This window comes from Amblyomma americanum, chromosome 4, assembly GCF_052857255.1.
Source record: "Amblyomma americanum isolate KBUSLIRL-KWMA chromosome 4, ASM5285725v1, whole genome shotgun sequence".
Lineage (NCBI taxonomy): Eukaryota > Metazoa > Arthropoda > Arachnida > Ixodida > Ixodidae > Amblyomma > Amblyomma americanum.
This window is the reverse complement of record NC_135500.1, coordinates 207,809,616-207,829,562: the sequence shown is the minus strand read 5'-3', so window position 1 is coordinate 207,829,562 and position 19,947 is coordinate 207,809,616. Positions and strand designations below refer to the sequence as shown.

General features: G+C 47.3%; 1 protein-coding gene across 1 annotated transcript; it reads right to left on the bottom strand.

Annotated features, from left to right (window-relative positions):
- Positions 1-139: 139 nt before the first annotated feature.
- Positions 140-19,860, bottom strand: LOC144129989 (phospholipid-transporting ATPase ABCA3-like). The gene is made up of 8 exons (XM_077664038.1): positions 19,849-19,860; positions 17,479-17,609; positions 15,899-16,037; positions 12,070-12,397; positions 7,556-7,681; positions 6,829-7,107; positions 5,407-5,618; positions 140-421 (listed from the first exon to the last, which is right to left on the bottom strand). Exons 1-8 carry the CDS (start codon positions 19,858-19,860, stop codon positions 140-142), a joined length of 1,509 nt encoding a protein of 502 aa, XP_077520164.1.
- Positions 19,861-19,947: the final 87 nt, after the last annotated feature.

Genomic DNA, 19,947 nt, shown 5'->3' with positions numbered 1-19,947 from the left:
CGGTGATATCCGAAGCCACCACATACGCGTGAGCGCGCGGTGCTTTCGTACCAACTGAACTACGACGTCAACTTCTCGCCTTTATCGGCTTTACATCTACCGGCGGGAGTTAGGAAGGACAGAACTCTTTAATTGACTTCTATACTCCTGCGCCTGTCGTCGCGCTTACGTTTCTTGCAGAGTCCGAGAGCTTCACGTCACCCATGTGGCACTCGCCGAGGCTGGGCAGAGCCAGGCCGGCCAGTATCTCGGCCACGGCCGTCTTGCCGCACCCGTGGACCCCCAGCAGGCCGAAGCACTCGTCCTGGGCCAGCGCCAGGCTGAAGCCGCACACGCAGTAGTCGTCCTCGTACCACTTGTGCACGTCTTCCACCACGAGCGCGCGATCCTCGAGCGCGTTCCTCTCGCAGGCGTTGTGCACCTGAGGCCATCAAAAAGCAGCACAAGGGGCGTGTTTAGGCTTGCTGGCACGTCATATTCGTTCGTTTTTGCTTCCTGTGAGACACTCGAACACCGACAAAAGTGCTTTGGGACCAGGAGATTTTTCTCCTGAACCCAGAAAGGAGTCTACTCCTGGACCTGGCAGTCTAAAAGTGGACTCTTGGTCCACTGTCACTTTACTATCGGTGATTTAACAGAAAAAAATGTCACTCCTTTCTGTATGTTCATCTTGTCGGTACCCTAACTGTTTTGGGTTTAGGAAGAACCATCTGCCCAGTGGGACCTACAAAGGCTAATGCTGTTTATTCTTTGGTCCAGGAACAGACGTAGAGCTATTTTCAACAGGCCACATGCGCTGCTCTGCGTGGGCTCAACTTTCGATAACGAATCGAAACACTGATTTAAACAAACCAAGGATTAGGAAGCCCACGATTGCCCCTTCGTTTATTGGCAGAGAGACGAACTGGTGAGATTTTCTTGTTTTTGCTGTTGGGCACCCCCACGACTGGAACAAAGTTCATGCAATGTTTGACACTTGCATGTTTGCCGACTCACCAGTAGAACATGACTGGAATTTGAATCGTGGTCGCGTTTGGGCGAGTTGGTTTTCCATGCTGAACGTACAAGCGCAAAAAGACAAGGACACAGAATAAGAGAATAAGACAGACAACACCAGTGCTTACTTCCAACTCATTTTATTTCCTGCAAGAAGCGGAATTTTTTGCCTGCGCATGCTTACAAAGCATTGCCACAGCGTGGTGAAACACAGTAGTTATCGAGCGACACACTTGAACGATGTAAGATATGCCATCTCGTTTTTTGACAACGGAATTGACGGAGCACTTACACAGTCGTCGCCAGCCCGCGCTATCTCCAAAGCCTTAACAATTTCTCGCGCAAATTTGACATTTGTTCACGTAAGGGCTTTGCACTTGTGAAAGGGAGGACGCAACCATTTTTTTTCGTGCTTTTGCACTTGAGACAATGAATGCTCATGTGGGTCCCTTTATTGTTGTTCACAATGTAGTCATGGTCACCCAGTCACTCATTTAGGCATCTTCCCGTTTGGCCTATGTAATATTTACCACAGGTTAACAGCACTTTGTACACAAAATCTTCTGTGCATCTCGCGGACGGCTTTTGATGCCCGATTGTGAAACCCGTTTTTCCCGTGTTTTCTAAAGTGCTTTGCTTGCATAATGAACTCAGCTAATTTGGGGCAGAGAACAAGTCAACGCTTACCCTGTTGCCAATTTTTTGAATGATTGTGCGAAAGCTTATGTTTATAAGGAATGACTGCAAATTTCTTTCTGGCTTTTGCCTTTTCCGGCTCTTCCTGAGACTTGGCTTCCCCCTTTTTTTTTTGATAAGTCCTTCCGCCACTGAAACCAGCATGTGCAACAGATATCCCACATCTTGCCACTTGTACTGCAGGAAAAGGCTTTTTTCAAATGCATGTTCGCATGACTTTTTTATACAGTTGACAAACCCTAGACGAGCTATGTTACTTTTTATGAGCTTTGAATGCGCGGAACTGAAAGGTAAGGACATTTTTCCATCCCTGGAATGATAAATCCAGCAAGCGTGGTCTTCCAAAAAAGTTATCTTGATATCGAGAAAGCTTATGCTACTGTTCACAGGAATTTAATGCGTGACGACAAGTGGAGATAAGCTATGCATGAAATGATCTAAAACGCTTCCTACCGCCTCATTGAGGGTGATTGCAGTGGTGTGTAAAAAGATTAAAAAGATTCTGTATTCTGTATTGCTGTCTCTGCTTCTATGTTCGGTGCAACGTGCTACCTCCGGCTGTCACAGCCCTGTTCGGATCCTTTCTACCTTCGGTCAGCCATGGCAAAAGGATTCTCAAGATACTTCAGGTGGAGTGGAGAAGGCAAGCAAGACTGTACAAGGACTGCTTGCAAGCAGGGCTTTTCACAGGTGAGAGCATGACGAGTACCAAGAGAAAATGGCAGCAATTCGCTCGAACGCTCGACCAGGCCTCTGAGTTTTTGTGGAGTACTGTCCTGACAGGGCTTCGCAAACTGGTCCCTCCGCGGCAGTCTAGGTAGCACAACCACGTCCGAACGTTTGGGGAGGCAGCACGTCCTGAAGAGGTGCGCCGTACACTTCAGCTGGTGCCCAAATTCGTTGTGGAACAAAAGAAATCAAAACCGGAACTCTTGGCCATGGTCCGAACAGTCTTGAAACTTGCACCTACGAGTGATCAAGGGAGCTGCGTGTCGCAGGGCGCCAACGTTTTAAAGAAGTGTTCGAAGACAAATCCTCATGTGTTTTGAGAGGGATGAAGCAAGACGATGAATGTCTTCTTCCTTGTGATAAGGAAGGCGGTTTTGCCGTGATTCCTAAGAGCCTTTTTCACGAAAAAGTCTGTCATGCTTTTGAGAAAGTGGTTGATAGGCAACAAGGTATAAATCTGTCAAAAGTAAGATTGAAAGCAAAAAAAGTTGTGCATCTCCTTGAATCTCACCCGCTTAGCTCAGTGTGGTGGAAATGCCAGTGGTCTAAATCTTAACATGCTCTTTTCCGCTAAAACACACAAAATGAAATTTCCCTTAAGAATTATCGTTTCGGAAGCAAGCACCTGGCAAAAATCAGTCTTTGACTTCCTACAGAAAAGTCTAAAACAGCTAGTTGTTGATGGCCCATTCCTGATAAAAAATTCCGGAAGTGTCATTGATTTTCTGAAGAAAAGTGAACGAAAGAACATGGTTGTCTTCTCAGTCGATGTAAAAGACCTTTACTACTCGTTGCCGAAAAACGGATTGTTGCAGTGCGTTGAAAGATGTATTGTCAACGCCGGCCCCATTTCTCTCCAGGATTCAGTGGGAGTGAGTGTGGGGGGCTTTTTAGAGCTCTTAAGTACATATCTTAATTCCACGTTTGTAAGGTGGGGCGATGACCTGTTTTTGTAAAAACAACGGATATGTATAGGGTCCAGCGTTGCTCCCTTGATAAGTGACATTTTTTTTAGCTGAAAGTGACGGAAGGCTTTTTGCCTGCCTTGAAGACGTAGGAGTGTTGAAAGTTTTTCGCTTTGTGCACGATTTTTTAATCTTTTTAGACACCACTGCTATCACCCTCGATGAGGCGGTAGGAAGCGTTTTAGATCATTTCATGCGTAGCTTATCTCCACTTGTCGCCACGCATGAACTTCCTGTGAACAGTAGCCTAAGCTTTCTCGATATCAAGATAACTTTTTTGGAAGACCACACTTGCTGGATTTATCATCCCACGGATGGAAAAATGCCCTTACCTTTCAGTTCCGCGCATTCAAAGGTCATAAAAAGAAACATAGCTCGTCTAGGGTTTTTCAACTGTATAAAAAGTCATGCGAACATGGAATTGAAGAAAGCCTTTTCCTGCAGTACAAGTGGCAAGATGTGGGATATCTGTTGCACATGCTGGTTTCAGTGGCGGAAGGACTTATAAAAAAAAATAAAAATAAAGGGAAGCCAAGTCTCAGGAAGAGCCGGAAAAGGAAAAAGCCAATAAGAAATTTGCAGTCATTCCTTATAAACATAAGCTTTCGCACAATCTTTAAAAAAATTGGCAACAGGGTAAACGTTGACTTGTTCTCTGCCCCAAATTAGCTGAGTTCATTATGCAAGCAAATCACTCCAGAAAACACTGGAAAAACGGGTTTCACAATCAGGAATCAAAAGCCGTCCGCGAGATGCACAGAAGGTGTTGTGTACAAAGTGCCGTTATCCTGTGGTAAATATTATATAGGCCAAACGGAAAGATGCCTAAATGATCGATTGAATGAGCATGACTAAGTTGTGAACAATAAAGGAAGGCACATGAGCATTCATTGTCTCAAGTGCAAAAGCAAAAGAAAAAAAGGGTTGTCGTCCTCTCTTCCACAACTTCAAAGTCCTTTATAAGAACAAATGTCAAATTACGCGAGAAATTGTTGAGGCTTTGGAGATAGCGCGAGCGGGCGACGACTGTGTAAGTGCTCCGTCAATTACGTTGTCAAAAAACGAGATGGCATATCTTACATCGTTCAAGTGCGTCGCTCGATAACTGTTGTCTTTCACCACGCTGTGGCAATGCTTTGTAAGCATGCGCAGGCAAAAAATTCCGCTTCTTGCAGGCAATAAAATCAGGTGGAAGTAAGCGCTCGTGTTATCTGTCTTATATGTGTCCTTGTCTTTTAATAATAATAATAATTTGTTTTAGGGGAAAGGAAATGGCACAGCATCTGTCTCATATACCTTTGGACACCTAAACCACGCCGTAAGGTAAGGAATAAAGGATGGAGTGACAGAAGAAAGGAAGTGGCGCGGTATTGGAGGGCTCCGGAATAGTTTCGACCACCTGGGGATCTTTTACGTGCACTGACATCGCACAGCACAACAGCGCCTTAGCATTTTTCCTCAATAAAAACGCAGCCGCCGCGGTCGGGTTCGAACCCGGGAACTCCGGATCAGTAGGCGAGCGCCCTAACCACAGAGCCACCGCGGCGGGTCCTTGTCTTTTCGCGCTTTTACGTTCAGCACGGATTTTGAAGCTATGCCTTAGAACATTATTAAATAGGATTTTAAATTGAGATTGGTTAAATACCGACTGCACGCCGCGTCTTTTATTGTCTGCTTTTTCATTGCTCTTCAGCGTTAAAATCCTCAGAGAAATGACTGGAGGCTTTGAGAGTTGTCAGTTATGCCTCAGTGCACGTGGTTTGCAGCTGTATGATGTGTGGAATTGAGAGCAGACCATCTTTAAGATGTATTTTGACGAATGCTCTTTAGTTTTACATCGCGCGTGGAGCTTGAAAACCTTTCCAACATCATTCGATAACCGTTCAATAAATATTGCATCACTTAAAACACCGCCGGCTAATAGCAGAGCTATCAGCTTCGTTTCAAGAACACGTGGTCCGCAGACATTTGTCCCCCACTGTACATTGCACGTAATCCGAGCCGATCATCGGGGCCTTACCTGACGCGCCTCTTTGACGACCTCCGTGTCGAGCGGCATCTGCTCCGCCAGCGGGCCCACGGTGCTCGAGCTGAGGAAGCGGCCCGATCTGTAGCAGCAGAGCAGCACGAACAGCAGCAGCGCGACCAAGATCATGAAGCGCAGCTCCAGGCCGGTTCCCGCTGCGCTCAGTTGGAGCGGGCTCCAGTCGGGGACGTACTTCGGATGCAGGCCTGCGCAGTGGGTTGCACGACGGCACGTGGAGCGCGAAACGGTGCTTTCCATCCCAACGTTCATGAGTGGAGCAACGATTGTCCCGACGTTGAGGCGACGACAGAGAATAAGCTTAGGCTTCGCTTGTCGTTGCGTTCTGGAAGGGGAATTGTGCGGCAGCTGCGCGACTCCGCCTTCACTCATTCTTCCTCTCCCACATCACGTGACTGCGCACACTCCAACGCCCGCCAATGGGCATGCATGTGCACAGACAAGGGTGCAATTCGCGACAGTGTCCTCCTCCCGGCCAGTAGCATTGCCATTTGTGTGCACTGCCTGGGTAACCTATATCAGGATTTCCATTCGCTGCAGAATGGTTAGCATTCTATAGCAAGGGAACGCGGGAATTTCAAGCTACGAAGTGCTGGCCATAGCCTCCTAAAGCACATTGGAGAGTAGATCAGAAAGGAACTCGCGACGTTGCTGGGCTGTAAAACGGGGGTGGCTGGTAGGGAGTGCGAGCGCGTGTAACAGCGACATCTGTTATGAAGAACTTTTATCGCTGTCACCGTCGCCTGCCTAGTTTGGTCGGAGAGTATGAAGGTGAAAACCCTCGTGCCGGCCCAAGCAGACCAATAATTTATTTTGTTAGTGTGACGACCACGTTCTATCCGGTAGCTATATGGCTGTGATCGGTAGAGGAACGAACGGGAAATGCACGGTCCAGCTAGGTTCATGCAATTTTGTTCGGCTTTGTTGCAACCATAAACTTCAGCGGAGCTTTTTTGTCCAAGCAGGTTTAGCCCAAAGTGATAATCTTCATGTTGGTCCAGACTGTACGGGTTCGTCAAAGGTCCCCTCATGTGTCCTGCCCAAATAGAAAGCAATATCGAGGTAGGAATAAGCTGCACGGATACTTGCAAGACGAGGAATTGTTGCTCTACAGGATGTGCCACGTGTGATTACGAAAATGCGGTGGGTGCGAGAGTGGGCATATTTACATATGAGGAGGGGGAGGACTCGGTAAAATTTATAGTGTTACTGCTTCGCGCCGGGGGACCGACTCTAATGATGTTCCCAGCAGACAGTATTTTTCCTTCAGCTCTCTACTCGATGCGTTTGGAGGGCATTGAACGTGTCATCTTTTCTTTTTTCCTTTTATGAGCAGACAAAGTGTCCCGTCGTGTTCCGACAAGGGACAGACACGTGTATGCATGGCATATAATGTACCCGCGCAGCACATCTCGACGGGGGCCTTGAGCAGCCCGGCGAACACAACGGGTTGGAAGGTTCCCAGGGCGTCCGCCGAGTCCCTGCAGAAGGCGGATAGCGCCGTCGAGTTCTCGAGCTTCGTGGCGGCCATGTCGTCGCACGTGTGGTGCACCCACTCCAGCACGATCACCTTGAGCGCCGCCATGGGCACGGCGCAGGGGGGAAGCACGGAGCACAGGAAGCTCGGGTCCTGGCCCTCGGTCAGCAACAGCACGGTGGACTCCACGAGGAACCCGCCTGGGCAGTGGGCAGAGTCACGCCCAAAGTGGTGTGTTCCAATGTTTACAACAGGTCTTGCCTTCCCAGCGTCGCACACCCTGTGTATACCGGATTCAGGCAGCTACTAATGGTCTTCTCATCAATAACATTTTGCGTTGCACCCTTGATTACGCAGTAGTGCAAACCGCGCCTTTAATTACCTCACTGTTAACTCTGTACTGTTGTATGTTTGCCACGTTTTATCTGTGCGTGGTTAATTTAATTCGCTATCTTTTTGTTTACTCTTTTTTATCATTGGTCACGCGTTCGTGTGTGTGTCTGTGTGTTACTGCTTACCAACTGTCAACAAACACACACACCCTTCCCCTTTAGGGGACCTTTATGGATGACTAAAGATGTTGGCAAACAATGCATAATGTGTTGCCCACGTGTATTTAACGTTCAGTTCCTGCCACGAAACACTCACCCCCAATGCCGAACACAAGCAGCACTGTGACGTAAGCGCTGTCTGCAGTGCTGGACCAATAGGCGATCAGGTATGCCGACATAATGGCCAGGGCGCCGAAGGTGACACAGTGTACGAGGAGGGCATCTGCAAGAAAATAAGCAATTCTGCTCCACCACTCAAATGTAGTCGCATGACGTGCGCTGCACGGTGCTGCGAAACCCAGTAGGTACCCGGAAGCACTGTGGATCGAACTCCGCAAGTGCCGCCGCACGCGAGGCGGATTATGAGACCACTAGGCCACCTCTTCTGGAAACAAATTAAATTAAATTGCTAATACTAATGCTGCGAATTGGTACTCTGCAAGTAGGGGGTTCTGTGAAACGTTTTACTTTTTATCTGCTTTCAAATCATCATCATCATCATCATCAATCATCATCATCAGCCTGACAACACCCACTGCAGGGAAAAGGAGGACAAGTCCGCCTGGGCAATGGGCTCAGGCACGCCCAAGCGATTCTGGTCAACCACTCAAATGTAGTCGCATGACGTGCGCTGCACGGTGCTGCGAAACCCAGTGGGTACCCGGAAGCACTGTGGATCGAACTCCGCAAGTGCCGCCGCACGCGAGGCGGATTATGAGACCACTAGACCACCTCTTCTGGAAACAAATTAAATTAAATTGCTTATACTAATGCTGCGCATTGGTACTCTGAAAGTAGGGGGTTCTGTGAAACGTTTTACTTTTTATCTGCTTTCAAATCATCATCATCATCATCATAAATCATCATCATCAGCCTGACACCACCCACTGCAGGGAAAAGGAGGACAAGTCCGCCTGGGCAGTGGGCTCAGGCACGCCCAAGCGATTCTGGTCCACCACTCAGATGTAGTCGCATGACGTGCGCTGCACGGTGCTGAGAAACCCAGTGGGTAACCGGAAGCACTGTGGATCGAACTCCGCAAGTGCCGCCGCACGCGAGGCGGATTATGAGACCACTAGGCCACCTCTTCTGGAAACAAATGAAATTAAATTGCTAATACTAATGCTGCGAATTGGTACTCTGCAAGTAGGGGGTTCTATGAAACGTTTTACTTTTTATCTGCTTTCAAATCATCATCATCATCAATCATCATCATCAGCCTGACAACACCCACTGCAGGGCAAAGGAGGACGAGTCCTCCTGGGCAGTGGGCACAGGCACGCCCAAGGTGTGTTCCAATGTCTACAACAGATCTTGCCTTCCCAGCGTCGCAGTCCCTACGTATACCGGATTCATTTCAATAGCGGTTGTACGCCAATAGTAAATTAACTGAAATGAAGTAGAACAAGATTCACGTAGAAATCTCTGGACAGTTTTCATATAGTACATTAATAATGGGCTGGCTTTAATATTACAGGTTTGTTTATTGAAGTGCTCGAGTTATTGGTGTGCTGCAGCGCGAAACACAAACAATACTGTGGCAGAACCAGGTCGTTGAAGCATTGCTAGTGACAGGGGGAAAGTTGAGTGCGTTCTAGAATGCATTTCAGCATGATATCGATAATCGAACTTGCCTGCAAGATTACGATTATGGCATAAAAAAATTATAAAAAGCGTTGTAAAAGCGAAATGAGCTCAATAAACACAAGTAAATGAAATTTGAAAATGTAACTTCCGCGTTTCGATGGAGGCGAAACGCAAAAGGCGCCCGTGTACTGTGCAATGTCAGTGTACGTTGAAGATCCCCAGATGGTGGAAATTATTCCGGAGACCTTCACTACGGCGCCTCTTCTCCCCTTCCTTTCTTCTTTCAATTCCTTCTTTATCCCTTCCGTTACGGCTCTGATGTCAGTCGTGTGAACATAAATGCCAATACAGCCACTTTGTATGCGCCAGTGTATAAAAAATGGTGGACAACGTCGTGGTTAAGCCAAATGCTAATTAGGAGCTCTAGCGCTTCAGTTTCGGTTCGAGGCTTGTTTTTCAAGGTCAAGCAGATTTCAGACGACATTGAAGAAATCTGACTTGAGCTCCGTCTTGGATATGACGCAATAGCGTGAATGGGTTAATGCCCGTATATGCGGAATTGTTCATTCTCTAATGAAAACTCGACAGCTGGGAGCCTTCATACCGCTCCTGGCGCAGTGGTGAAGCGGTTAAGTGGTGTGCCACTACCCTGTGATGGCGGGTCACCTGTCACGGGGGTAGTTTGCTCACAATTTGGTGGGTAGGTTGTAATGACGTCGGAAGGTCACGTGATCTAGGTGGCCCACCTGCCACCTATAGGGGCCGCCTAGGGCAGGCCGCCCACAACCTGGTGGGCACACCGAGGTATTGTACAGACAACTATGCGCCTGAGTGGACGATCTAGTGCTAACGCATTAAAGAATTATTGGACGCGTAGGCAATGCCCAGTGTGATTTGTCGATAGTACAAGGATCTCGCCGAGCACGAATTTGATAATTCGTGAATGAATGAATGAATGAATGAATGAATGAATGAATGAATGAATGAATGAATGAATGAATGAACTTTATTCCCGTCATCACGGCGCCTCACAGTCATGTTTCACTTTCCGTTTGAATTTGGCGCTCGCAGCTAGTTCGTGGAGCACCCACGAGGCGTCACCGCGCCCGGTAAATTTAGCGGCGGAGTTCTGGCGCAGCGGTACGTGTTGCCAGTCGCTCATTACGGCGTACATCACATTTGCGAGCTGATGAGCAGCTTAAGCTATCGCTTAATAACAGTTCAAAATTCCTCTTTGTTGGGAAATCGATACGTGATGACACGAATCAATGCTGTTTGTGGGAAAATAAGAGCTGAGCACCGTTCTTCAATTGATTAATTAGCTACCCACAGAGGAATTACACGCACACTGAGTAGCAGTTTTCACAATGCGTTACCCCTTTGCATCGACTTCAGTTTTATAGCCTTACCCCAAGCCAATGCTTTTTGAGCAGTCGTAAGTAAAGAAAGAGCATGTTTAGTTTCGAATAACGATTATTACACTCGAGAATTGAACCGAAAAGAGACGTGCACGATGCGCTGTCCAAAATATTCGGCTGTCACCACACTCTACAGCTATTTAGTTGCACGTTTTCACATTCAATGCCCAATGCCACACAATCAGCGCTAGACGCTGGTGTATCCTGTTACCGAAATCCTACCGCGTCCCTCTCTTGCAGAGGCACTGTTTCGACCTCGCAAGGGGCGACTATAGCCGTAACATGCGACACGAACCTTGCTGCATTTTTCAAGCCGAATACATACTACGCGCCAGAGCACCCTAAGCCTAAACAAAAATTATGGCGAAAGGAAATTGATAAAGGAGGAAAGAACGAAGAACAAATAGAGGAAGATAAGAAAGGAAGAAGGAAAGAATGAAGGAAAAAAAAGAGAGAAGCTGCCACAAAGTCTTCAAAAATAAAGCACTACCCAAGGTAGCAATGTGTGAAAGACACACGAGAGCTAACCTTCAGCCACCATGTGTGCCTTGATTTTCTTCTGACCTTGCACTGGGTCGCTATACATTTGAAGTAATTTGACACCAGCTGGCCCGAAGAGGCATATTTGTGATTACAGGCTCATCACTGCCTCGGCTCCTTCATTTGGACGACTTTACCCTCCTTTTATCAAGAAAGAAACTCCTCCGGCGCCGCACACGTGCTCTCATCCCTGGTTATGGCAGCCACATGGCCACACACTGCAAAAGCTGCAAGTGCCGTCCCGATTTCGATAACATTAAATTCATTGCAAGGTCTAAAGACAGATTAGAGCGTGAAATCATCGAAGCTTATTATCAAACAGAGGGGACCTATCTACATAAGCAAGCCATCTGTCTCGCTGTCGGAAGAGGAGATTAGTTTTCTCAGTGGTTCCTTATCGGCGTTATAATCATTGCTGGGTCCTTTTGGCACCTGTGCCTTTGTTATATATGTCACCGCTTGTATATGTTTTGCTTTTACCTTTGCCTGCCCGTGTGGTTATTAAGTGGTTTTTTCCACGAATAAACTGAGTTGGAAGTTGGCGCCAGTCCTGTCGTGTGTGTTGTTTGTCTTTTAGCGCGTGTACGCTTTTTGCGTAAACCATCTCATCCCTCCGTGTGCGGTAACCCTCCTCCGCGGTCTAACCCGTGCAGAGGAGGTTGCACTTAGGAGGATCCAGGTTGGGGTTGCCCTCACGCCTGCCGTCACTCGTAAGTGGCCTCAGTACCGAGATTTCTTTCCTCGGCCTGGGTGTCCGATACGTAAACGCGAGGACATCGAAGCCGACATTCACTACTTACTGTGGGACTGCCCAGCTCTCAAGCCTACAAGGATCCAGCACCTGAATGTTGCGGGTCTTTCACCGAAACCCTGCTTCATATATTACCTGGACGCAGGGAGCATACCATCGCTCACTACCAGACTTCATAAAATGAGCTAACCTTTTTTCATTAATCATTACTGCATCCTTCGTCACACCTTCGCCCGTTGATGCCCTTAGGCAATAAATCTCGCTTAAAAAAAGTGGGATATTTGCCACACCACAGAGAGAAGCGTGGGAGCCCACCGTATGAGGCACTCTCGAGCTGGTAGTAGGACTTGAACAGCACGGAGACGGCCAGTTCCATCCACGCGAACCCGATGGCGTCGAAGACGATGTTCGCCAGGCAGTGCAGCCAGCCGGGGATGCCGGTCATGAGCTGAAGCTGCATGTAGCCGCTGCAGCTCTCGCTGCTGGCGAACGGCACGAATGCTGCCACGGCCGCGGCCAGCGCCAGCGGGGCCAGCACCGCCCACGCGTGCGCCATGTCGTGCACCAGCACGTGCAGGTCGCTCAGCGGGTTCTCCTCGCCGCTGCCGGCTCTGGCCACGAAGGGGCGGTCGTGACGCGTCGCCTGAGAGGAGACAAGCGGCCAGAACGCGCCAGTCTATAGACTGTCCGCAGACTTCTGTCTAGAAAGTCTATAGACTCTCTATAGACAAGCCCTAGAGGACAGTCTATAGGCAATACAAATTCTATAGACAGTCTGTAGAAAATATATAGATTAATGGCCGCACACTTTTAGTGGACTTTTGTCTATAGACAGTTTGTAGACTATGAATAGACAAAAAGAAATGGCTATAGGAAGGCAGTAGAGTCTACAAGAAGTCTATACACTGTCTATAGACCATGTTATAAGGGCACTCTGTACGTTCCGTTTACCGATCGCATTACAGGACAGGGCGCATAATGGACGCAACCGATAACCAGTGGCGTCCTGGAGCGAGGGAGGTGACAGCAAGGGCAATGAGACGTAATCGCGAATGAAGGGTGAGATGAATGACGAGCTTAGGATGTTTACTGGCATACGTTTACGCAAAAGAAGTAGAAACGTCTATACGCTTCTTCCGTAAATCGCGAAATTCAGCAATAGTTTCGGTTGCCTACTGATCCGGAGTATCCGGGTTCGAATCCGACCACGGCGGTCGCGTTTCGATGGAGGCGAAACGCTGAGACGCCTGTGTGCTGTGCGGTCTCAGTACAGCACGTTAAAGATCCCCAGGTGGTCGAAATTATTCCGGAGCCCCACTCTCCCAGGTTCCAACCCGACCGCGGCGGCTGCGTTTTTATGGAGGAAAAACGCCAAGGCGCCCGTGTACTGTGCGATGTCAGCGCACGTTAAAGATCCCCAGGTGGTCGAAATTATTCCGGAGCCCTCCACTACGGCACCTCTCTCTTCCTTTCTTCTTTCACTCCCTCCTTTATCCATTCCATTGCGGCGCGGTTCAGGTGTCCAACGATATATGAGACGGATACTGCGCCATTTCCTTTCCCCCAAAACCAATTATTATTAGCCCTCCACTACGGCACCTCTTTCTTCCTTTTTTATTTCATTCCCTCCTTTATTCCTTCCCTTACGGTGCTGTTCAGGTGTCCGCCGATATGTGGGACAGATACTGCGCCATTTCCTTTCCCCAAAAACCAATTTCAATTTCAACAATAGTTTGTGGAAGCGTCGTCGATGATTTTAAATGTATGTCCCTTTCAACCTTATACGTTATACCATATGCTATGCTGTGCTGTGCTGTGCTATGCTATACTATTCTATGCTATGCCATGCTGTGCTGCGCTATGCTATGCTTTGATGAGGCAGTTGGTGCAAAATAATAATAATAATAATAATAATAATAATAATAATAATAATAATAATAATAATAATAATAATAATAATAATAATAGTAATAGTAATAATAATAATAATTGGTTTTTGGGGAAGGAAATGGCGCAGTATCTGTCTCATATATTGTTGGACACCTGAACCGCGCCGTAAGGGAAGGGATAAAGGAAGGAGTGAAAGAAGAAAGGAAGAAAGAGGTGCCGTAGTGGAGCGCTCCGGAATAATTTCGACCACCTGGGGATCTTTAACGTGCACTGACATCGCACAGCACACGGGCGCCTTAGCGTTTTTCCTCCACAAAAACGCAGCCGCCGCGGTCGGGTTCGAACCCGGGAACTCCGGATCAGTAGTCGAGCGCCCTAACCACTGAGCCACCGCGGCGGGTAATAAAATTAAGCAGTTTTAGTTTACGCACCGCCCCCCCCGCACACACACAAAGAAGTTGAGTTACTCGGACAACATGGCATTGAGGACATGCAGTTTGGGTGTGGAAGACGACAATATTAAAAGCCAGTTTTGCTTTGCAGAAGCCCAGTACATCCTACAAAGTATTGACAAAGCTGTTGAGCATGCGCATGACTCAAGCGCATCCTAGGAGATTTAACGGCCTCAAAAGGGTCTCTGAAAGGGGCTTTCAGTAAAGTTTCGTGATGCCTAGGATGGTAAAGGACGCCGCTTCCCAAATATCCTCCAGCAAGATTTTTTTTTTATTCGTTTTGTGGAAGCTCAGCTATCTTTAGTCAAAATTTGAATTTCCGCGCCTTCGCACCTTTCCTGCGTCTCTCGTCACTATTTGCACCGTGAAATGTCGGCGCTATTACGCCGGGCCCTCCCACTCGGCTTTTCCGTCGGTTGCCGACGCGCGAGAATTCCCCTGGGGGCGGAGTTAGCACGACGAACCAATGATAGCAGTCCACTGCTGACGTAACTACATGACGCGTTGCGCGCGGATTCGGGCGGAGACCCCGGCCCCCGTTCTCCAGGCCTGCGTGCCGGGGATGGGGAGTAGGGGGTCTCCTACATCGGTGGAAAATAAAGTTCTTACTCACTCACTCACTCGGGTGAAAGCCCGACAGCACTGGTCGCCTCAGGGCGCGGATGCGAAAGTTTTTACAGATGTGTTGTAAATTATCGGCTCGCTTTTGAGGTATGAACGCTCGGTTGCCTGTACTCTTGATAATACTAGCATTTTATATAGCCGCCGCGGTGGCTGAGTGGTTATGGCGCTCGGCTGCTGGCCCGAAAGACGCGGGTTCGATCCCGGCCGCGGAGGTCGAATTTCGATGGAGGCGAAATTCTAGAGGCCCGTGTGCTGTGCGATGTCAGTGAACGTTACAGAACCCCTGGTGGTCGAAATTTCCGGAGCCCTCCACTACGGAGTCTCGCATAGCCTGCGTCGCTTTGGGACGTTAAACCACCATAAACCATAACATTTTATAGCCAACCTCAAACACACCTTTTCAGGGTGTTTGAGGTTGGTCGTGAAATTAACTGGGATGAAGCAGATATAGTGACAACGGAAAAGAATGTGTCAGCCCGCCGATATCTCGAGTCATTAATCATCCAGACTACGCCCAACACAATAAATAAGAATGACGGCACGTTGCACCCTATCTACGCGAAATGCCTCAGAACGATAGTAACCGCTACAAAAAGCCCGGGACGTCCAGCTGGTTGCTCATTGTGAACAAGGGAGCCGTAGCGCTCCCGAAACGTCATTATTTTGTTGACCTTGGTCAGTGACCAGTGAACCTCGTCAACCTTTTTCAGGGACTCTTCAATATTTTCTTCGCCTTCTGTCAAGAGCAGGAGTCCTTTCAGAGCCATGAAAATGCGGAGATTTTCTCACTTCCCTTGGTTTCTGTCTATCGTTACGCTCAGTTTAATTTCTCGCAGCTGTCACTATCACCACCCTCATCCACAAGAACAACGTCGTCCCAGTTACACCCAATGCAAGACAAACGCCGTTCCGGCCTATCATTGATTAGCCATATAGCCTTCGACAGCCGCCGGCCATCTTTCACTGCAAAATTCTCAGTTTCTTCTCAGCACCTGTCAAGTTTTCTTTCTCTCAGAACCAATCTGTCCCTGCATTCCGTGTCCCAATTGAGCCCATTTCCTTTTCATGATTTCGACTAAGATTTTCCCGCTTTACACATTCGCAAATTTAGCAAATTCATCGCGCTTATTTTTCTTAGTTTCATGGTTGCGCGGCACTGCCCAGCATGGGCCTTGTACCTCGGGAACGTGTACGGCCACCGTTGTCTGGAATCGAGCCGTGGAGTCTTCGGTCCGGTAAGCGAGAAGAGCGCTGCTGGCAAGGTCGTAAGCCAGGATCTTGCTCAATATGGCGTACGGGTTGAACCACGCCTCCAGCCTGTCAAAATCGGTGCATGCAGACACAAGCATTTCCAGGGGTGAATTTATTCCATATCATATGTGCACATATACCATGTTTTGTGCCGGTTTCGGTTACCGCTGGAATGTAATGCACCGTAGTAAATGGCCGCAGCTTATATTCCTAACTCTTTGTCGCAAGCCGCGTAGAATCATCTCAAGCCATGTATACGAAATGAACGCAGAGCATACCTAGCAATTCTGGACAAAAGCATTTTTGCGCGGGAAACCGTTTATGAACGCCTTTTTTGTATAATGTAAGATTTCCCTTTAACAATCAACATATTCGCAGATCACCCGACGGCAATCACGTATCTTTTTTTAATTAATGTTTTTTGCTGTCGGCAAAAGCGTTCTCCATTGGTCTTCCATGGCAATATTAACTATTCGATAGGATCGCTGGAAAAACTTTAAAAATATATTTTGCTGCGTATCAGAATAATGGATCATTACCTACATTATTTACATAAAGGTGTCTTACAATTTTTCAATTTTCAAAAATTTTGCCCGACAATGATGGACTTAATCTGTTAATATGAACGACTCCGCGTTTTAAGTAAACGCTTGTTCGGCACCGAAGTCTCTCTCCTTTCGATTGGTAGTTTTTCATGTATCAGCGATTGAAAAAAATAAATTGTTTAAATAATGACGATTTTGGGCAGAGTTGAGTCGAAGGAAGTATAATTAAGACCCCGAAAGCAGTGCGGGGTCACGATGTGGGCATATGGGGACCCAAATGAAATTGCCGAGATGATAATGGAGAGTGGAATTTTTTCTGCCATGTTTGTTAGAATTTAGCCATGTTTGTTAGAAAATCTCAAAATTTCAAAATTTTTCTCCAACTGTAATAATTTGTGACTAAAGGGGATATACGGCCTTTGGGGAGGGGCGAAATGGCCTCAGGTTCAGCTTTTTTATACACCTGTCGGCATTTCGTTCGATTTCAAAAAGCTGTTTGTAGAGACATTTCTGCTGATTATAAGGGTCTATGAAATAACCTTCAATTCAATTCAATTCATTTATTTCACGACATATATACATAGTTGGAGCTCTTGGGCAAAAAGCTGCTCGGGGCAGCTTGACGAGGCCCAAGATACCATAACAAGGTAGAGCAGTGCAGATACATGATTGCAATATTATGACAAAGCAATATTATATGCAATGTTATATACAAGGAAAACACGGCTAGTGTATACAATACAAAAACTGACTCCGTATAGAACACATCACATACTGAACATATTACATTTTCAAAAACCAACTATCGTAGGCGACGTAATCATGCAATAGACGTCAGTATTTGATAAAGAAACACAATGTGATCAAAAGCTGGACAGACATTTAGGTTCTTTGGAGTTTGCACGTGAAGAGCATAGCACGTTGCGAGGGCACTGCTCCTTAAGCCTTTGACGGCAACTCACTCTCCGCCACGGAACACGGCGCCAAGAACGTAGCGTTGCGTGTACGCGACGTAGTTTTCCTCGGCGTAGGCCAGCAGTGCTTTGCGTGCAGTGCCGTTGTACACGGCCGAAACCGCTCCTTCCTTTTGCACCTGCGGCCGAGACACGCACGGGCAAGAACGATACGGCGATTGAAACCACCTACGAAACGCAGCGTGTTCAGCGCTTCATGCCTTGTTGACCTCCCGCGGGGCAGCTTGAAATTAAACGAAAGCATTCTTCTGAGTATCTGACCTATACTCCTGTGCAGCGAGGCTCACCGCATTTGATTATTTCGAATTATTTTCTACCGCGTGGGACTTCTGTAACGAACACTGAAATCTATACACGCCGATGAATCCGTGTCGTCTCCAACGAAGTGCAGCCGCGACTGGCGGCAAACTAACTCGTGCTTTTTGAAGATGTCAGGACGGCGCGAAAACAACAAGGACCAAAGAGGCACACGAACACAACAGGACAGGCGCCAACTTGCAACTGAGGTTTATTCGCCCAAACCCTTACATTTTATGAAGCACACGAGCCGTATCTTTTGGGCGAATAAACCTCAGTTGCAAGTTGGCGCCTGTCCTGTTGTGTTCGTGTGCCTCTTTGGTCCTTGTTGTTTTCGCGCCGTCCTGACATCTTCAAAAAGCTATGCACCAACTAGCCCAAACCAAAGTACTTCTTAACTCGTGCTGTGTTGCAGTATGCCTCTGCAACTGAGCCACCTCGGCGGGCTTCTCGGACAGTGCAGGCTTTCATTAAAAAGACGTGGTGGCTCACAAGGGCTCTCCATGTTTATCAGTTCGTATTATTTGGTCTAGCTGTTAAAGGATAAAAAATTGGCAGTGGCTTAACTTGGCTAACCCTGGAATTCAGCGAAAAGCAAGCACGCTTGCTAAGCGTCTGAGGCTCGTCAATGGCAGCTCCGCCACACGCTCGCGAGAGCCGTTCTATATATATCCATACCACCACGTGACTGACTTGATCACATGGTCTTACGGCACCCCCATCTGATGTCATCACGTGGCTTCACATCACCTCATCTGATGTTCTTAACGTCAAAGGTCAACCCAAAGGTCATCCAATGTCAAAAGTCAATAAAGGTCATGGGTCAAAGGTTCGACACCATAACTGTACCACATATGGTCATACGAGGCTAACGTGGTTGGGCTGAAGGTCGTTCAAAGTCATTCTCCGGCCTACGCGACAACTGCTTGACCTAGCGTAGTGAAGCTTTTAGCTTCAGTAATGAACCAGCAGAAGTCCAGGCAGGGTTTTGAGAGCCACCGCACATTACAATGCTACGGCTTAGTGACATAACTGTTAAGAGTTTTGTTCAAAAAACCGGAGAAATTGGTTGTTGCCTCATCTGTGTGTTGCCGCACTTTCACCCGAATCAGTCTCGATGCCGGTTGACACACCTCGCCATTGATAGCTTTTTTTGTTCAAGTTTTACAGCGTGTCTGCGGTAATGCGCCCCTTTCGTGTTCGTCCTATGTTGCGCCATCTTGTTAACGAAAGAAATGCATATACTATAGCAACAAGTTTTGCTCGAGTCTGCGGGTTTTGAAAACTTCATGGAGAGGCCCGGATTAATTTGGACAACTTGGAGTCCTTTATCGTACGTTGAAATAACCGTACGCAGATTTATGCATTTTTTTCATTTCGGCCCCATCCATATGCAGCTGTCGCAGCTGTAATCGAAATCCGTTATCTTAGGTGAACAATACAAACTGACTGCGCCTTGATATATAATCTTAGGCTCAGTACAGGCTCAGTAAGCGAACGCCAGAGTGATTATTTACATTGACCACATTTCGTTGAGTAATTATGGACTATGGGGAAAAAAAAAACCCAGATTATGGATTCCTCTCATTTTTTTCAGTTTTTATTTTAGGTATTTTTATGAAAAAACCTTTCAAGAGCGCAGTGCTTTCTTAGCGCCCCATACGCACGAAATCTCACTTCTAGTGCTTTTAAAAATGCCATAACTACACAGAATTTTCAGAGGGTGTCTGCAGACGTCTTTTATTGATCACTGCTGTCGTTCCATCATGCGAGGCTAAAGTTTCTTTTTCTAAGAAATACTTTAAAAACATAATGCTGCAGACATGCGGTGAAAAAAAAATCGTGGCTTATAGGCAAACTAAGTCCGCATCTGCGTCTGCGAATTAAGGCTGCAATGTACTCCTTGCTTCGAGGAAAGGGATTTTTTTCACGGTTCCGTTGACCATAGGGCATGCGTTAATGTTTTTTTTTTGTCGACCCCGTTCACCATTCCTTTTTCACATAGCACGTTAGCGCTGTGGTCCAGCTGACTGTATACTTTGATCCACTTAGTGGGCAAACCTTGTCAATCATTCCCTGTGTTTCTTCAAGTCTCTCGCCATCAATCGCGGATTTACTTACACTAATGATTGTACCGTAGCGTCACGCAAAAAAAAAATT